Source organism: Moschus berezovskii, chromosome 3, assembly GCF_049115385.1.
Source record: "Moschus berezovskii isolate FMDL1 chromosome 3, NW_MosBer_1.0, whole genome shotgun sequence".
NCBI lineage: Eukaryota > Metazoa > Chordata > Mammalia > Artiodactyla > Moschidae > Moschus > Moschus berezovskii.
In genome coordinates, this window is record NC_142462.1 from 54,249,627 (window position 1) to 54,264,050 (window position 14,424).

Genomic DNA, 14,424 nt, shown 5'->3' on the forward strand with positions numbered 1-14,424 from the left:
CTAAGCAGATAGAGGTTTGTAGTATTAATTTTGACAGATCTTTTTTGCCGATAGATAACGTTTTAACCAAGATATTTATTTGCCTGTGTCTTTAAAGGTCCATTGTATCTACTCCTTGATAATTTTCATTTTTCAAACAAATACCTTTTCAAAGAACCTTTATCATAGCATCTCACGATTTGTTTACCACCCTTATCATTACCTTGAAATAGCAATCATGTTAGTGTTTCTTCAGAAGGAATATAAGAAGCTGGCTAGTGAGGGTCTTGGCAAAGGGCAGGAGGCCACGTGCATTTTACATCTTGGTCCTCTTATCTCTGAGCTTCCTGCTAGCCTTATAATCCAGACACAAGGTAAATCTGTAAGGGGTATATTTGGTCCCTTTGGTAACTTGGTTATGGTCTGAATGTTAACATGCTACCCTTCAACAAACCCCCTCTTCACCAAGAACTTGCTTAAGACAAAGGAATGGAGTCTGCTTGAGTTCTTCAAATAAATGATAAAAATCTCAGTTTGGGGAGGTGTTGGGGGTACTAAGTATTTTCCTTAAAGAGCCAAAGCCTTTGCACCTGGGAGGATATGTTGACCATCAAGTGGCAAAAAATGATCTATCCAGCAATAACTTTTAAATTGATGATATGACTTGATTTTAAAGGACGGCCTCAACTTCAGTGGAGCAAGTGAGAGAGAGGAGTTATCAGAGAGCTTTGCTTCTCAGTGATCACCGAAAAGATAAAGACAATGGTAAGTGAGCTTGTTCCTTTGCCAAAAAGTGGAGTCAGCTAATCACCCTGCGCCTCATCCTCTGCATTCCTAATGTTCTCTTCGGGTCTGCTTCTGCTTCATCTCTAGGGGCAGAGTCACCATGTGTCCCATGTTCACCGAATCATGTTCCGTCTTCTCCTTCATCTCATTCAAATCACATTCCCCAGTTGCAACCCAAGGGCCCAGTCCCTTCTTTCAGTGAACTTACAGAAGGTCAGTAAGCAGATGACCTGTCATGGTGGTGGTTTTAAATACCTTTTAAAAGCATAAAGGAGAGAGAGTCTTTCTAGACGTTGGTTTGAATTAATAGAATGTACATTAAAGTATTTGTGAAAGGAAATATTTATCATGTAATTTTACATTTTCTGTGATTCCTTATGCTTTACAGATCCTCCTGATCCTGAAAATCTAGAACCCACAACCACAAATGAATGCCCATCCCCAGATACTTCCCAAAATACTTGTAAAAGTCCTTCAAAAATGAGCAAGGTAATAATATTGACCTTTCAACGTGGCCATTCTGAAAAGGGGATGGTAAAGCACACCTGGAGATTTTTCTGCTGTACCCAAGTATCAGTTTGTGATTTCTGGACATTTTTCCTGTTAAAGTTCCAATGTGGTAAACATACTTCAGAGCAGCTTACATTTGCTTCAGCAGTTTCAACCCTTCCTTATGCTAGTGTCTAGGAAATTTAGTGTCTTCATGAAATATTTGACCAGTCAGTTAATTATCTAAAAACAAAAGGTCACATGACATTCATTTGAAAGAAATGCTACCTCTGTCCTGGATCATGAATACATGATACCCTAATGGGGCAGTATCTTTGGAAACTAATGAGGCAATCTGATTTTTTCTTTCTCCTTAAAGAACATCATTATATAGTCACATACTCTCAAACTTGTATTATCTGTATTTGAACAATGAAAAGGTATTATGAATGAAAACAGTTGGGGGTGGGGAGCAAGTTTATCAACCCCAAGCAGATTGGTCATTAGGTTGAGTATAGAATTGAAACTTGCCTCAAGTGTTTAAGGTGCTTGGAAAAAATGGAAATTTCCTTAATTTGTGTTCAATGAAAATTTGGGGAATTCAGTTGAAGCTTATTATCAGAACTTGTTGAACTACTTAAAAAAATTGGCTTTTTAATATCTGAAACCTCTGTAGTTGTCTTCAGACCTGTCCTAGTCCCTGCCCCTTTTAATGAATAATAAAACATTCATTATATATTTAGTATAAAATGAATGTTATAACAACAACAAACCTCAATATATATAGAATGTTTCATAACTTTATATTGTTTTCTTTACATAGCCTGGTTCACCTGGACCTGTAATTCCTGTTCAGCCACATGGGAAAATACTTACAAAACCAGATTCCCATTGGGAGGGAACAGTTATTGTATCTGAAGCTGAGAATGGTGTCCACCTGAAAACAGAACTCCATCAAAAACAGCTGTCAAGTAACCCCCAAGCACTTTCAAAGAACCATCCTCCACAGCCACTCGTTCGCTGTTCATCTGAGCAACTTTCACAGAAGCTGCCTTCTGCACCCATGAAGTTACACTGTCCTCCATCGCCTCACATAGAAAATCCTCCAAAGTCTACGACGCCTCACACACCCGTACAGCATGGCTATCTCTCACCAAAGCCGCCTACACAGCAGTTAGGCTCTCCTTACAGGCCTCACCATGCACAGTCACCTCAAGTTGGAACACCTCAGCGAGAGCCTCAAAGAAATTTTTACCCAGCCGCACAGAACCTTCAAGCCAGTACTCAGCAGGCAACTTCTGGAACATTATTTACACAGACACCCTCAGGACAATCTTCAGCAACATACAGTCAGTTTAATCAGACAAGTCTGAGCAGCGCGGCACCACCCCCTCCACCCCCTCCACCTCCTTCTTCTTCATCTTATTATCAAAACCAGCAGCCCTCTGCAAACTTTCAGAATTATAATCAGCTTAAAGGCAGTCTTTCCCAACAAACTGTGTTTACATCAGGACCAAATCAAGCACTTCCTGGCACCACAAGCCAGCAAACAGTTCCAGGACACCACGTTACTCCAGGGCATTTTTTGCCTTCTCAGAACCCTACTGTTCACCATCAGACTGCTGCTGCTGCAGTCCCACCCCCCCCTCCACCACCACCTGCTCCAGGACCACACCTCGTACAACAGCCAAGTTCCCATCAGCCACACTCTGTAGCACATGTAGTGGGGCCTGTTCACGCTGTCACCCCTGGGTCGCATATTCACTCGCAAACTGCTGGACACCATTTGCCACCACCCCCTCCACCTCCGGGTCCTGCCCCTCATCACCATCCACCGCCCCACCCTTCCACAGGACTCCAAGGTCTACAAGCACAACACCAGCATGTGGTAAATTCAGCCCCTCCACCACCCCCTCCTCCTCCGCCTTCCAGTGTTCTGGCTTCTGGGCATCACACCACGTCAGCTCAAGCCTTACACCATCCACCTCATCAAGGACCTCCACTTTTTCCTTCAAGTGCTCATCCAGCTGTACCACCGTATCCCTCACAAGCTACACATCACACCACTCTGGGACTGGGACCCCAACACCAGCCTTCTGGAACAGGGCCACATTGTCCATTACCAGTTGCAGGTCCTCATCTCCAGCCCCAAGGACCAAACAGTATTCCAACACCTACCGCTTCAGGGTTCTGTCCTCATCCTGGCTCTGTGGCCCTGCCACATGGGGTCCAAGGACCTCAGCAGGCATCTCCAGTGCCTGGACAGATTCCAATTCACAGAGCACAGGTGCCACCGACATTTCAGAACAATTACCATGGTTCGGGGTGGCATTAAAATGGACTTCAAAAACATTTTTTAAAATGTTCTGTAAGATAAACTGTATATTTCATATGTACCTGTTAAGGTACTTTTTAAAGCTTGTACATGAAACTTTGTATAAAAAAAGAAAAAACACCAGTGCTCTCTCATTGTATTTTTCCCATTTTTGCTTTTTAAAATTCCTTAAAAAATGTGCTGTTAAGCCGTGTTAGTATCTTTTATTTTGTAAGTGAACATTCCAGCTGTTTTTCTGGCAGTAGATTTGATGCTACATGATCTTTAAATTTTATTCTTGCAGTTAAAATTCATTTAGTGAATGTTTTCTATATTATTTTATACATATGCATTAACCACACAGCTAAGTAATGGCAGTATGAGGATTTTCTATCAGCAGTTCTGTGAGTGCATCTTAGGTATAAAAAAATGCAATACAGATTTTTATAGTTTGCTGTGAACATGGCTCATTTTGTTTTATCGGTTATTTGCAAGCAAAATGTAATTTAATGTATAAATGATTTTTAATGTCTCCTGACTGTAAATACTGCATTTCTTTTGCGTATATAATTGCTTACAGCTTTTCTCATTTGATATATAGCATTGTACATATGACAAGTCTTTGCAAAACTATGTGATCTTTGTGAAAGTAGTACAGTATATGGCTTTTAATTTCTTTTTTATTTTAAATATACTGTCACATTGAAGCACTGGTTGGGCATTTTAATTCATGTTAATAAACCACAATTATGTCAGTTTTACCAAATTGTCCTGAACGACTTCTGAGATTGGGGTCTGTTTAAGCAGTTTTTACAAAAGTTACCTTTTCCAGATAGTTTGTAAGGAGCCTTCCATTTTCTTTAGCAACTACTACCTCAGTTGGACTCGACTGCGACAAGCATCAGGAAGCAGTAAAAGCCTGTTCCTATAATGTTCCTACATGTTATTTCACAGGAGCAAGAAACTACCATGCTATATTAAATGCTACAAACATTCAGTTATATCTGACATCATACGAAATGAATCCATTTCATTAAAGCAGCACATGATTCAGTTATAGACTACTTTACAACTGTTTGAAAATACAGAGTATCTCACCTAAAAACAGGAATATTTCACTTGGACATGTTAGCACACGACTGAAATGTCCTATTGATGAATCAAAACTATGTGAAAACCTTAAATTAACACAATACTGTCTAGCTATATAGTACTTAAAATAGTAGTAGGAAATAAAATTTGTTTTGGGTGTACAAAACTAAAGGAAAAGGCATTATTTCTTAGCTAAGCAAAATGAAAACAGCCTCTCAAGTGAACATTTTATTGCTGAAATATAAAATATTATTTTGAAATAATACTTATTATCTTCTACCTCTCAGGAGGAGTAAGTATAACCAATAGAAGGGACAGTATTTGTCAACACATCTTTCATCATCCAATTGCTTAATTTGGCACAGAGTATTGGAGAAAAAAGACTAAAAATGACCAAGATTGGCAGTAATATGTTTTACACTTTTAATTTCCATTTCCTTTTAAAAATAGCTACATTAACATAGCTCTGCTTAGGGCTCAATCCTGATCATCTTCAAATTTTAAAAGAACTTAGATCAACTTTTAGCAGACAAAATTCTACTTACGGTATTCACTAAAGAAACATCTATCTGAGAAGAAACAGCTTTACATCATCTATCGCCTGATAGTTTTAAACAGAAGACAAAGTCCCATAATGAACTATATTCACACTTCTTTAAAAGGACTGTCCTGAATATATAATTCCTCATAGTTTTACATTTGCCTACTACATAAGTATACAGAAGCCCTTCTGTAAACTCCATTAATCTCTAAAAAAGTAATAGGAGAAAACTGGAATTTAAGAAGTATCTCAGTAGAAACAGTAGTTTATCCTGGTTAGCTAGGTATAGTTGATCCAAGTATAGGAAGAAGCAAGTTAGTAAATCGGTTTTCACCTAGAAAGTTTATGCTTTTTTTGAAGCTCCTATATCCACTTTTCCTCTGCCTTGGGGCAGTCCTAATTTCCAGCCAGCCAGCTTCTGAATCTGCTATAATCACATATGTGATCCACTGCTTGTCATTTTCCATGAAGACTTCACATAGACTAGAGAAAGGAAAAGACAGGACATTCAACTAAAATCACTGAGCTGGCTATAGTGTTTTGCATAACCAGTGATTCTCATTGAGCTTATATGCATTCATCATCATCAAGCCACCAAGAATCTGCTAAAAATCAAACTATACTTAATACCTTTGTATATTCTTTCTAGAACAATTGCTTTTACATTTGTAAACTAGTAGGCTATAAATGAGAGATCCTAACAAAAGTAATAATAATCGAGACTGTTTTCTAACATGAGCCAAAACTGTATTAGACAAACTATTCAAGTGTGCTATAACCCTGATAAAAATGCTTATAGACTTAGGGAAGACATACAAGTATTCTGTGGTTCTTGTGAGAATGGTTCCTGTGCACGTCATGGATGGCATCACTGGTCTACAGCCACTATCTTTCACAGAACCTACAAGGTAACCTACAGCCTCATTAGAAAAAATTAGCATTCACATCACATAAATGAATGGTATCTTCAGCCTCACAGCAATATGATCTAATGCTGACTTCTAAGAGAATTATGTGTCTTATTCCCTCACAGTGAATAGTTTAAAAAAATAAAACTGACAATGCTCAAACAAAATGTAATTAGCATGTTTTTGATGAAATATGAATGGAAAAGGTTCACAGAAATTCTAGGTACTAAGTCGATACTATAGCATGTTTTCTAGACCCATGTCATACCCCTTACAAAGAATGTTTTCCTCATTAAACCTTGATGCATGTTCTACATTTCTTTCAACAGGAATGCTGATATTTCCTTTAATTCTGGTTATACTATATTAAAAGGATAGCAAATGTTTGTTTCTATCACTTCAAATACAGGCCAATGACCAAAGCAATGTCTGGGAAAAAAAAAAACAAAACACTTTAATTTTTAAGACAACTGCAAGCACCTCAAACAATGGATTATTGTTACAACACTTGTAATCTTTTCACAATCTAGTTATTGCAAAGGCATATGGATAAATGTTAATGGACAAAGTCAAGAAAAACGAGGCACCTTGAGGAATGTAAAATTTAAAAAAAAAACATTCAATCACTGATTTCTAAAAGAGGCTAAATGTACCTCTATATATTACATTCTAAAATTGTATTGCCTACTATGGTTTGTGTCCTGGATTCTACAATTTTAAGGAAATGCTTAAACAAAATTATGTGCAACCTGCAAAGGGAAAATCATTTTCTCAACTTTAATGCATGGAAAGACAATGAAAAAGCTAGTAAAATTTATTGTAGCCACACAGAAAACTGTCTCTGGAATGAATGCAGTCCCTGTTTTCTCTGAGATGTTAGTATTCTTTCTTCCCATTGCACTGCAAGTTGTATATGCCATACCTTGGTTCTAGACAAACATGAATAAGCTTTTCCAAAATATATGTGTATTTTTTCATTTCACACACTGAACATGTTTCTCGTGTCCAATTTAATCTATGTAGAGTTTAACTTACAGTGCCTGGAGGAAGCAACACCACGTGGTACTGGGCCACCACATTTTTAAAGGGAAATTGCTCTTTTTCCTTAAAAGTACTTTTAATTAAAAATATGCAAAAATACGAATGGGACCACTAAACTATAATGTGTATTTCAGAACGAGAAGCATGTCCTTTCTTTAAAGTGCCATACAGGGAATGACATAACCTAGAGCCAGTTGTTTAAAATCCAATGCAAAAGGACTGTCAAGGAATGAAAAGTTCGCACAACTCCTTGGAGCAGTTAAAAGTCCATTACATGCAACTTAGGCTACAAAGCACTCAAGACTGGGTAGCTTTTCTGAAATTTGAGTCCCCATCCCATATTTAATGCAAATTAACATTTACAGGGTGCATTTACATACACTATAATACAGGAATGATGTCCCTTTGCTAGAAGATCAAATTGTACATTTCCTTGCTATTTCTTGGTTCCAACTTGATAATTTCTTAAGATTGTAAATTATATAGTACTCAGCTAAAATATTTCTTCATAAATAGTTACAAAACCTGCCAAAACACAAGGAGGAAAGTATTTTTCGTTCAAAAAAAAAATGACATTTGAATGTCACACAACACAAGAAACAATGCTTAGAGACATGTTATTGTTTTCAGAAGAAAAGGGGGTCAGTAAACTACTTAGCTGAAGACAAAAGACTGCCCTTCCCCAGGATCACAGTGCACAAGAAGCAAAACGTCAAATGACAGTACCTCAAAGCAAAATAAAGGTCTGAGGATGAAGCCAGCTCACTTGTAATCCTGTTAAGAATGAGAGTCCCCCTTTAGGGCCAAATGCACTGGACAATATGTGCCAGCTCAGAATGGGTGAGTGCAGAATCTGCTACGAATTCAACCAAGGATGCCGAAGGCATTCGCCCGCTGAAGCTCGTTTTTCTGGAACCATTTCTAGCATCGGGATCAGGAAATCTGTAAACTGTGCAGCATCTTCATGGGGCCAGCCATACTTTTCCACAAGTACATCAAAGAGGCTCCAGGGCTTCAGTTTGGTGATATGCCGCAGTTCTCCTACAGGGAAGAACAGACAATGTCAAGAAAGCTTCTAAAGTACATTTCCCATTGTTGGTCCAGCCAAGTTCTTTACAACAAAGCAGATACTTACCTTTACAACACTACACAACAACAAAGGCCAGCTTCCCCACTAAGGAAACTTGGTGAATGTAAACGGGTTCATTTAAAAGGGAAAAATTCACCTGTATCAGTTCCAGGTTTCTTTAAATAAGCGGAGCATGCTGAGGACACTCAGAATATTTTCATTTGCTAAGATGGATATGGAACAACAGACTGGTTCCAAATAGGAAAAGGAGTACGTCAAGGTTGTATATTGTCACCCTGCTTATTTAACTTATATGCAGAGTACATCATGAGGAACGCTGGGCTGGAAGAAGCACAAGTTGGAATCAAGATTGTGGGGAGAAATATCAACAACCTCAGATATGCAGATGACACCACCCTTATGGCAGAAAGTGAAGAGGAACTCAAAGGCCTCTTGATGAAAGTGAAAGAGGAGAGTGAAAAGTTTGGCTTGAAGCTCAGCATTCAGAAAACGAAGATCATGGCATCTGGTCCCATCACTTCATGGGAAATAGATGGGGAAACAGTGGAAACAGTGTCAGACTTTATTTTTTTGGGCTCCAAAATCACTGCGGATGCTGACTGCAGCCATGAAATTAAAAGACGCTTACTCCTTGGCAGGAAAGTTATGACCAGCCTAGATAGCATATTAAAAAGCAGAGACATTACTTTGCCAACAAAGGTCCGTCTAGTCAAGGCTATGGTTTTTCCTGTGGTCATGTATGGATGTGAGAGTTGGACTGTGAAGAAAGCTGATCGCCGAAGATTTGATGCTTTTGAACTGTGGTGCTGGAGAAGACTCTTGAGAGTCCCTTGGACTGCAAGGAGATCCAACCAGTCCATTCTAAAGGAGATCAATCCTGGGTGTTCATTGGAAGGACTGATGCTAAAGCTGAAACTCTAATACTTTGGCCACCTCATGCGACGAGTTGACTCACTGGAAAAGACTCTGATGCTGGGAAGGATTGGAGGTAGGAGGAGACGGGGACGACAGAGAATGAGATGGCTGGATGGCATCACCAACTCGATGGACATGAGTTTGAGTGAACTCCGGGAGTCGGTGATGGACAGGGAGGCCTGGTGTGCTGTGATTCACGGGGTCGCAGAGTCGGACACGACTGAGCGACTGAACTGAACTGAACTGAAGATGGATCCAGGTACTCTTCAACTTGGGACTCTTTGCAATTTGCTTAGAAAAAGCTCTAAGATACATGCTGTTTTAAACTCCTTAAAATAGACTGGTTTTTTTCTGCAGGTTATCGTGAAAAGAAAGGGGAATCTTTTCATCTGGAAGAGTGCTAATCAAAAGAACTTTGGGCGATGGTAGAGATGTATCAATACTTTCTCTCTACTGTCCAATATGGTCGCTGCCAGCTCACCACAGCTACTGAGCACTCAGGATGGAGCTGGTGTGACTAAGGAGCAGAGGTTTAATATTTAAATAGCTACAAGTAGCTACTGGCTACTGTAACTGGACAGCACAACTCTAGAGTCAACCCAAATCAAAATTCCATTGATCTCTTCAAATCTGTTCTAAAATCTATCAGACATCAATTTATAAAAAGCTTTAAGTTACCCTTTTCAAAATGTTCTAACTGCAATATGAAAAGTGCAAGTCATGAACAGCCCTGTTCATGTCTGACAGTATGACTGACATGCTAGTAAATGGTCTGGGAACTGTAATAGCCTTTTTCATAATAGGAAAAAAGTCATTTTAAGTCAAAAGGACAGGATGACTGTCATGAAGAATAACTCATTTTCCCTGTTGGAAATGTTCACAGGATGTCCCACAGGACCTGCACACCGCAAGGCCACCTCCATGCCCTGGGGCCTAGGCTGCTGACAGGCACCCTCACACATGGGCTGGACCAGTTCCTCTCTGGGGATGCCTGCTGTGACCTGAACAGAGCTGGAGGGCTAGCACACAACATGCGCTGACGGAGGGTCGGTCCTATGCTCACACAGGTCTTCTCAGGAGGCCTGGTCTGCGACTCAGAGTAGATGCACACCCCTCCTCTTTCTTTAATCACAGAGAAGCTAAAAGAATATCCCAAAAGACAATATCACAGCATAAAAAAACAAAAGGAACAACTTGTAATTACCCGACGATGACTTCCTTTTGGCCTAGACTCTTTCAACCTACATTCTTATGAACTGGTCTGTCTACAGGGTTGTCATGATGTGCACACGGTTCTGAACAAAGAAATCACAAGACTGTATCTCTGGGAAAGGGAGAGGGTATAAGTAAGTTCCTGACTCCCACGTGAGGACAGGGCACACAGCCAAGCACGGAGACCAAGAGGCAGGTGTCTGCCATCTGAGAGGAGCAAGTGTTCCCTCTCCTGACAACAGACAGTCTCCGCGAGAATAAGTGGAAACAACCAATGAATGTTCACCCCTTTACCCAGAAACTCCTGTTGTAGGAATCCTACCTAAGGAAATAAACCCTGGCCCCCAAATATGTTTACTGCAAAATTATATTACATACTCAGAAAATTGTAAGTGTTCAGTCATCAGAGAATTGTGGTCAAAAAAACAGCCAGACCCAGTACATATACTTGATGAATGTTATTTAATATTACTCAGTAACATGGTGGAAACTGTATGGCCACGTGTTAAGTAGTAACAAAAGCCAAAACTACATTCTAGGGACTTCCCTGGTGGTTCGGTGGTTAAGACTCCACACTCCCAGTGCAGGGGGCACGGGTTCAAACCCTGATCAGGGAACTAAGATCTGTATGCTGCCCGGCATGGCCAAAAAAACCAAAACTATGTTCTACAAATGATCCCAAGAGTAATTTTCAAAGAGCCATAAAGATGGAAAGCAGGCGCCCCCAGACATCAGCTTTGTTTACGGTTGTTTCTTCCTCTTTCCACATCCTCTCTAATGCAGCTCCACTGATTCTGTAGTGACTGCTGATGTCACAGGACAAAGTTAGAGCAAACTACGGAAGCACACACGCAACACAGCAAAACCAGCTCCATGGGGGACATTACTCTGTACTTGGTGGAATAAGCACTCTCCAGATTTGCAAATAAGAGCAACTGCTGAGCATGAGCTGCTCAGAACTGGGACTCTACTCCTGAGGATGCCGTCTCAGACTAAGCTCCATGAACAGGCATCCAAGTACACACAGTCTTCCATGAAAGGAGAGCTGCTTCACCATGAGAGATGCCTTAAAATCCGCATAATAACAGGAAAACCATACAAGGCGGGAAAGCTATACTATAAACTAATAAAGATGATTCCAAAAGAAATTCTAGAACATCTGACACACTTCTGACTAGGTAAACCCACACAGAAAACTGTATGTACAAAGATACTGAATACATAACAATATTGCAATAATGAAAGTGCGCTGCCTCTAAAATGAACAATTATGTGGATTATAAAAGTAGGTGGGAAAACTCTACAATGCCAAGAAAAACAGGTAATGTACTCACCTTACCCTGTCATCATATGTACAACTTATGTTCAGCTGCATAAGAAGCAGCAGCACTATCTTATAAACAGTTGATAGAAGTTACTTAAAAACAAACCCTAAGCTCCCAAACTCACACAAATTCATACATGCAGTGGCCTTCCTGATGGCTCAGTGGTAAAGAATCCACCTGCAATTCAGGAGACCCAGCAGACATGGGTTCAATCCCAGGGTCAGGAAGATACCCTGGAGAAGGAAATAGCAACCCACTCCAGGATTCTTGTCTGGGAAATCCCACAGAGAGAGGAGGATGTGGGCTGCAGTCCACAGGGTCACAAAGAGTCGGACACTACTGAGCACACACATTCCTAGAAGTGCCAAGAAAAGGCTCCTTTGATAAGTGAGGGTCCTCAAGTCCATTCATCAGCTCCAGTCTGACCCGTAACACTCAAGAAACACAGCCACCCCCATTCCCACCACGTATAATACAAAACAAAAATAAAACTATCAGATAGTAAAACATTTTTAAAATATTTTTTTACTATCTGTCCTATTGTACAAATAGTTTTTACACCTTGACAATTTTTTCCCTTAGGAAAATATATCAAGATATGTTTTGTTGAAACAAACTGTGCCAATACCAAAACACTTGGCTGTGACAGTCTTTACTTCTTAAACCATTTCCAACCCTTTCTTTCTTAAAGAATGCTGAGTAACACTTAACAGTCCCTCGGCATCAGGCTCTCACACACATGCAGGCCACCTGGGTGCCAGCAAGGCCACATGGGCAGTGCTGCCACTCAGCACTGACCTGCTCTGTGGGCAGAACCTCCCCGACACATACACACTGAGGAAGGCTGATGGCAACAGGCCTGAAAGAGGGCTCCTCCCTTGGAGTAAAGGTTCGGGTCAGCCACTCTGCATGCCATCCCCTGGCTATGTGTTCTTGCTAACGAAAATATTAAGCACTTCTGTTCCTCTTCTCTGGAGTATTATTTTAGGTGACTTATGAAGGAAAATGTATTATTTTGCCTATGAGATTATAACACTCCAGAATTAAACACAGAAGCATGTGAGGTTTTACACCACACACAGGGGACTATAAAACAAAATCCTGGTACTGTATTACTGGTAACTAAAAAAGAAACCATGATATAAAATAAATTATGACAAATTTCAGTAGCATACACAGAGAAAGGAAACCTATCAGTAGATACAGGTACTAAGGAAGACAAAAAACTTAAAATTTTTGAATAATTTCCTATAAAGTACATGTAAGTAAATATTGGAAGTCAAATTCTAAATGAACCCTACCTCCCACACAAATAAAAATTAATTCAAATGGATCCTAGACCTAAGTAGAAGAGCTAGAGCGATATGTTTTTAGAAGAAAACAGAAAAATAAATTTTTATGACCTTGAAGTAGGCAAGGGTTTCTTAGATATTATATTAAAATATCAAAAGCACAAGTAACAAAATTAAGAAACAGAAAACTGAACTTCATAAAAAAGTAAAAACCTTTGTAACTCAAGTATCACATGCACATTCAAGAGAAATGAAAACATTATATCTACACAAAAACCTGTACATTAATGTTCACAGCAGCATTACTAATAGCCAAAAGGTGGAAACAACCCAATGCCCATCAGCTGGTGAATGGGAAAATCTGATGTGGTCTAGTCATATGAAAAAAAGGATGGAGTATTGATTAACGCTACCCATGGATGGACTTGGAAAGCATAAGAGTAAATGAAAGAAGCCATTACAAATATCAACATACTTTATGATTCCAAATATATGAAAAAATCCAGAATAGGCAAATTCATAGACAGAAAGTAGACCAGGATTGCCAGGGGCTGATGGTGGAGGGATGGAGGGGGAGTGCTAACAGGCCCAGGGTTTCTTTTTGAGGCAATGAAAACGTTCTAAAATTAGACAGCAGTAACATTTACAAACCGTGAACTTCCAGATGTTCAAGCAGGTTTTAGAAAAGGTAGAGGAACCAGAGATCAAATTGCCAACATCCACTGGATCATCAAAAAAGCAAGAGTTCCAGAAAAACATCTATTTCTGCTTCATTGACTATGCCAAAGCCTTTGACTGTGTGGATCACAATAAACTGTGGAACATTCTGAAAGAGATGGGAATCCCAGACCACCTGACCTGCCTCTTGAGAAACCTGTATGCAGGTCAGGAAGCAATAGTTAGAACTGGACATGGAACAACAGACTGGTTCCAAATAGGAAAAGGGGTATGTCAAGGTTGTATATTGTCACCCTGCTTATTCAACTTATATGCAGAATACATCCAACGCTGGGCTGGAAGAAGCACAAGCTGGAATCAAGATTGCCGGGAGAAATATCAATAACCTCAGATATGCAGATGACACCACCCTTATGGCAGAAAGTGAAGAGGAACTCAAAAGTCTCTCGATGAAAGTGAAAGAGGAGAGTGCAAAGGTTGGCTTGAAGCTCAACATTCAGAAAACAAAGATCATGGCATCTGGTCCCATCACTTCATGGGAAATAGATGGGGAAACAGTGGAAACAGTGTCAGACTTTCTTTTTTTGGGCTCCAAAATCACTGCAGATGCTGACTGCAGCCATGCAATTAAAAGACGCTTACTCCTTGGAAGGAAAGTTATGACCAACCTAGATAGTATATTAAAAAGCAGAGACATTACTCTGCCAACCAAGGTCCATCTAGTCAAGGCTATGGTTTTTCCCGTGGTCATGTATGGATGTG

The 14,424-nt window shown here is 39.9% G+C and overlaps 2 protein-coding genes across 15 annotated transcripts in view; one reads left to right on the plus strand and one right to left on the minus strand.

Moving 5' to 3' along the window:
• Nucleotides 1-4,334, plus strand: part of KMT2E (lysine methyltransferase 2E (inactive)) — a 96,317-nt gene extending 91,983 nt beyond the window's left edge. For 5 of the 6 annotated variants that reach the window (XM_088834197.1, XM_055420729.2, XM_055420727.2 and 2 more), the window contains 4 exons: nt 656-744; nt 853-978; nt 1,154-1,254; nt 2,078-4,334. In XM_088834197.1, coding sequence (XP_088690323.1) covers nt 656-744; nt 853-978; nt 1,154-1,254; nt 2,078-3,589 — 1,828 coding nt within the window. In that variant the 3' untranslated portion in view covers nt 3,590-4,334. The remainder of the gene's footprint in view (nt 1-655; nt 745-852; nt 979-1,153; nt 1,255-2,077) is intronic. The other variant, XM_055420731.2, reaches the window with a different exon arrangement.
• SRPK2 (SRSF protein kinase 2) overlaps nt 3,738-14,424 on the minus strand; it is a 248,353-nt gene continuing 237,666 nt past the window's right edge. For 7 of the 9 annotated variants that reach the window (XM_088834228.1, XM_088834225.1, XM_055420734.2 and 4 more), the window contains one exon: nt 7,647-8,191. In XM_088834228.1, coding sequence (XP_088690354.1) covers nt 8,007-8,191 — 185 coding nt within the window. In that variant the 3' untranslated portion in view covers nt 7,647-8,006. Of the gene's footprint in view, nt 5,685-7,646; nt 8,192-14,424 lie in introns of those variants that run through there. The other 2 variants (XR_016036973.1, XR_016036971.1) reach the window with 2 other exon arrangements.